Here is a 5,332-nt window from a genome sequence, read left to right on the forward strand (position 1 = left end):
GACAACTTCATCTTCGGTAAGTTTCCCGTCAGAAGACCCTTCACCGCAAACCCAGGTCAACGGGAACGAAAGGGCACAGCCCCCCTTCCACACACTCGCAGGCAGAGCGGACCCCCACTGTGCAGCTGGCACTGGAGACCCAGAGAGAGGGCTCTGTGCAGGGAACAGAAGCCACTGTGCACTTCAACTAGAGCTCGTGCAACACAGAACCACGCGGACAGGACCCTGAAGGACTGGTGGCCCCAGAGTGGGGTGATCCTGTGCCCTCAACTCTGGTGGCAGGGCCTCCCTCACTTCTGCCTCCAGAGCTTAGCACCCCAAACAACGGGCACCAGTCCAATCCAGACCCCGAGCTGCAAGGGACTCTGGGGGTGGTAGTTGATGCTTCCCGCACGGCCCAGGAGGGTGGGTGGGCTGGAGGGAGGGGGCTGATGGGTTCACCCAGGACCCGCAAGCGAGACAGAGAGCGGCTGCATCTCCAGGTTCTCAGTTTCTGACCAGAGCCCTTCACACGGTGCTGGGCAGCAGGGACCCCGACACACAGCACAGCTGGTGTGGAGAGCCACGGGGAGAGGAGGGTGGGCCCCCGCTTTGTAGAGGGAAAGCAGGCACAGGGCTGCCACAGTTGCCCTTTGGGTTGGGACGCTCAGGCACTGGAGGCCTGACCCTGTCGTGCCACCTTCTGACTCCCCACAGGTCAGAGTGGGGCCGGCAACAACTGGGCCAAGGGTCACTACACGGAGGGCGCCGAGCTGGTGGACTCCGTCCTGGACGTGGTGCGGAAGGAGTGCGAGAACTGCGACTGCCTGCAGGGCTTCCAGCTGACCCACTCGCTGGGCGGGGGCACGGGGTCTGGGATGGGCACGCTGCTCATCAGCAAGGTGCGGGAGGAGTACCCCGACCGCATCATGAACACCTTCAGCGTGGTGCCCTCGCCCAAGGTGTCGGACACGGTGGTGGAGCCCTACAACGCCACGCTGTCCATCCACCAGCTGGTGGAGAACACGGACGAGACCTACTGCATCGACAACGAGGCCCTCTACGACATCTGCTTCCGCACCCTCAAGCTGGCCACGCCCACCTACGGGGACCTCAACCACCTGGTGTCGGCCACCATGAGCGGGGTCACCACCTCCCTCCGCTTCCCCGGCCAGCTGAATGCTGACCTGCGCAAGCTGGCAGTGAACATGGTGCCCTTCCCCCGCCTGCACTTCTTCATGCCCGGCTTCGCCCCCCTCACCGCCCGGGGCAGCCAGCAGTACCGGGCCCTGACGGTGCCCGAGCTCACCCAGCAGATGTTCGACGCCAAGAACATGATGGCCGCCTGCGACCCCCGCCATGGCCGCTACCTGACGGTGGCCGCTATCTTCCGCGGCCGCATGTCCATGAAGGAGGTGGACGAGCAGATGCTGGCCATTCAGAGCAAGAACAGCAGCTACTTCGTGGAGTGGATCCCCAACAACGTGAAGGTGGCCGTGTGTGACATCCCGCCCCGGGGGCTGAAGATGTCCTCCACCTTCATCGGCAACAGCACGGCCATCCAGGAGCTGTTCAAGCGCATCTCCGAGCAGTTCACGGCCATGTTCCGGCGCAAGGCCTTCCTGCACTGGTACACGGGCGAGGGCATGGACGAGATGGAGTTCACCGAGGCTGAGAGCAACATGAACGACCTGGTGTCCGAGTACCAGCAGTACCAGGACGCCACGGCCGAGGAGGAGGGGGAGATGTATGAAGACGATGAGGAGGAGTCGGAGGCCCAGGGCCCCAAGTGAGGCAGCCGGGGACCAGGGCCAAGAGGGCTGTCCCCAGAGCCACGCAGTCGCTGTCGCCGCCCCAGCCTCGCCCCACAGCACATCTCCCTAGGCCCCCGAGTGTCTGTCCTTCGTATCTGCAGCACTCAGTTCTGTCTTCCCTCCATAGGTCCTTCCCGTTTTTGTGTTTCATTTGTCTCTGCTTTGTCAGCTCTGGGTCTGAAGTCTCATGTGTGTTTTTTTTAACTTGTTTGTGTTCATATTTGGGGGGGATACTTAATAAATTTATTGCTGTCAGATTCCCCTCCCTGGTGCTGGAGATTTCTTTTTATTCTAGAGAGTTGGGCCCGAGGGTTGAGGAGGGACAGATGGAACCTGGGGCAGGGCAGGAGCCCTCTGTCTCCCAGGCTGGTGGCTGGGACAGGCCTTTGCTTGGAGCCTGCGGGTGTCTCGAGGCACAGCCCCAAGGGGCTCCTGGAAGTGACGGTGGGGAAATGGGCCTTGTTTGGATGAAGCGTCATCTCAGAGGCCCAGTCAGGCTCTCCCATGACTTGGAAACAATCCCTAGTCCTACAGGTGATGCCCATTCCAGAGCTTCCCTCTGGCTCACCTGTGCGCTGTGTGTCAGAGGCAGGATGGCCAAGATCCAAGGGAGAGGTCGGAAGGGAGGACTCCAGCACCCCCTGGGAAAAGGCATGCTGAGGGTTGGGGCTTGCGGGGGGTGGCAGGGGGGATGTGAGGGTGAGGGGTGGGGGGTTAGGGGCTGGTGGTGGCCACAGCACCCAGGCACAGGCTGGCAGGCAGTGTGTTGGCCCCTCTGCCCCCTAGTGGTCATTTCCTGTGGCTGCAGGGCGCCTGAAAGGTGGAACTTGGCCGCCCACTGCCTTCCACAGGAAAAGAAGCAGAAGCCCACCAGGTGCTGAGTGGCCGGGCCCACGCTGATGGTGTGCAGAGCTGCACTGGGCCCCGGTACCTCCTCCCTCAGCCCCGGGTGTCACCAAACCCAGCTCCCTCCCGGCAGGAGAGCAGCTGTTCTGAGTGGGGATCTGTGCGGAAGGAGGGAGCCAGCGGGACTGAGGGCCCTGATCCAGACAAGGGGTCTTAAGCCCTGTGCTGGGTTCTCACCACCGCATGATGACGGGAACTGGGCAGCAGCAGGGCTCCCCCACAGCCAGGGGGGCTTCTCAGGGCCGCCAGCCTCCACAAAGTTGGGGCGTCCACAGCTCAGGTTCTCAAAGGGTTCTGTGACCTCAAAGGAGTTGAGACACCTGCTCAGGGCGGACCTAGGTCTTCCCAGCTCCTAACAACCACAGGAGCTCACGCTGGGCCCAGGCCACGGCTTTAGGGGCCTCCTCTCACGGAACCTTGGCATTACCGTCCACCTTTCGCTGCGAATAAATGGAGCTCAGAGGAGGGGGGGGGGCGTTTACAGCTGCAAGTGGCAGAGCCAGGTGTTCGGCCCAGGGCTGTGCCTCCCTCGACTTTGCTTTAAACGGCCCCAAAGCACATGTCCCCCCGAGCACCTGTGCCCACAGAACCTCACCTGCTCACATCACTCAGTCCCACCTCCTTCGGCCGCCCTGCCTTTGAGGAGCTGCTCTGAAGCACACACGGAGAGTGATGAGAGCAGCAGGTGGCCCATGATAAGGGTCGCGAGTGTCAGCTCCTCTATGTATCTGTTGTTATTATTATTCTTTTTTAAATATATATTATTGATTTCAGAGAGGAAGGGAGAGGGAGAGAGAGATAGAAACTTCAGTGATGAGAGAGAATCACTGATCGGCTGCCTCCTACACGCCCCCCACTGGGGATCGAGCCCACAACCTGGGCCTGTGCCCTGACCGGGAGTCGAACCCTGACCTCCCGGCTCCTAGGTCGACGCTCAGTCACTGAGCCATGCCGGCCGGGCTGTGTCTGTTATTAATGAGGAGAGTTTTTCAGGGGCACATGGCAGGAGGGGCAGGAGAGCCAGCTCAGCGGCTGCTTTGTCTCAGAACCTCCTAGAAGGCCCGACACCACCCAGTGTGGGTGACCCTCTTGCAGGTGTTTCGGGTCAGCCGCCTCATTGGCTGTTTTGCCCAGGTCCACCTGCCCATTGCAGTCCAGGTGAAGGGCCAGGGCGTTCCTACCTGGGCACACTCCAGCCTCAACCCTCCCTGTGCCCTCTGCCTGGCCAAGTACAGGGGCTGCTTGGGAGCTAGGAGATGACCTCACGCCCGGGGGGGGGGGGGGCTGCCAGACAAATACAGGATGCCCAGCGACACTGGAATTTCAGATAAACAACACTCCACCTGGGCACGTTAATCAAAGCAATGGTTTCTGAGTTGCTAACTCCAATAATCCTAGACTGGAGGCTCCTGGCAGCAGCCATGGTGGTGAGCTCTTCACTCCGCCACAACCCTGACAGGCAGATGCTTACAGATCCAGTGCAGCTTTCGCTGCAGACAGGCGAAACGGCCCAAAGGCACCGCTGCCAGCAGCAGGGCCACAGCGTGTGGCCGGGTCCCTTCCCCTCTAGGAAGCTTTCCCAGTTGCAAAGAACAAGTCCCTGACCGGGGATCGAACCCACCACCTTTTGGTGGATGGGACGATGCTCTAACCAACAGAGGCACCTGGCCAAGGCAGGTTTACTAAGTTAATTATGGCGGTAGTTTCTCAGGTGCCTGCGCTTGGCAAAGCTTCCAGACGGAGCACTTACACACGTGCAGTTTATTGTATGCACACGATACTTCAATAAGCTGCTGAGAAAAAGGAGACGTTCCATGCCTCCTATCTCAGCACAAATCAGAGCCGTGTGTACAATGGCCCCACCTTGCCCATCTCAGTCCTCCCACTTCCCCTGCGGCCGCACTGACCTGCTTTCTGTTTCACAGGCACAGAGGCTCTTTCGCTTCCTCGGGCCTTTGCACTTGCACTTTCCCGTCTGGATCTCCAGCTCGACAAGTGCTAACACGCGTCTGCGCAGTGGCCACGCGCCAGGAGGGACATTCCCCCGCAGGGCCAGCCTCTCCGGACTCTTCTTCCTCGTCCATGTAACCCAGTGCCCCCTGTGCTCACTGCTGTAGGCCCAGACGCAGTGAAGAAAGCAGACAAAACCCTTGCCCACAGCCCTTAGTTGCTGGTGGTGGTGCTGGGGGTGAGTGGGCAGAGACAGACAATGAGAGTGAAAATGTGTAAGACAGCGATGAGGGTGATGGAGAGAAACAACCCGGGGCGGGGACACTGGCACCACCACCTCCACCCTCCTGAGCCCGTTTCCTCCTCTGTAAACGGGTAGGTCGGCGGCCGGCTCGGAACACCGCAGTAAGGTCGGGTCGGCAGGTGGACCAGGGGGACCTGCGCGCAGGGAGCTGCTTGCCCCTCATCCCTATTCCTTCTTCCTCCCTCTCAGCCGCTGGGGTTTAAGAAAAAGAAAAAGCACCCGTTTTTTCAAAAGTGTTGTGGATTAGACTTAGCAGCCCCTCCCGCCCTCGCCTGGCCACACCGTCGCCAACAGCGAGATCAAGTGTCACCCTTTCCCGGGGACGCGGCGAGGCGGGCGCGCGTGCCATGAGCCTCCGGGCCGCAGGCGGCAGCAGCGG

At 60.8% G+C, this 5,332-nt stretch overlaps 1 protein-coding gene across 1 annotated transcript in view; it reads left to right on the forward strand.

The window, feature by feature from the left end:
- TUBB3 (tubulin beta 3 class III) overlaps positions 1-2,055 on the forward strand; it is a 3,759-nt gene extending 1,704 nt beyond the window's left edge. The window contains exons 2-3 of the mRNA XM_023746982.1: positions 1-16; positions 697-2,055. The exon at positions 1-16 is cut by the window's left edge and continues 6 nt beyond it. Coding sequence (XP_023602750.1) covers positions 1-16; positions 697-1,772 — 1,092 coding nt within the window. The 3' untranslated portion in view covers positions 1,773-2,055. The remainder of the gene's footprint in view (positions 17-696) is intronic.
- Positions 2,056-5,332: the final 3,277 nt, after the last annotated feature.

The sequence above is a fragment of the Myotis lucifugus genome, unplaced genomic scaffold (assembly GCF_000147115.1).
Source record: "Myotis lucifugus unplaced genomic scaffold, Myoluc2.0 scaffold_778, whole genome shotgun sequence".
NCBI lineage: Eukaryota > Metazoa > Chordata > Mammalia > Chiroptera > Vespertilionidae > Myotis > Myotis lucifugus.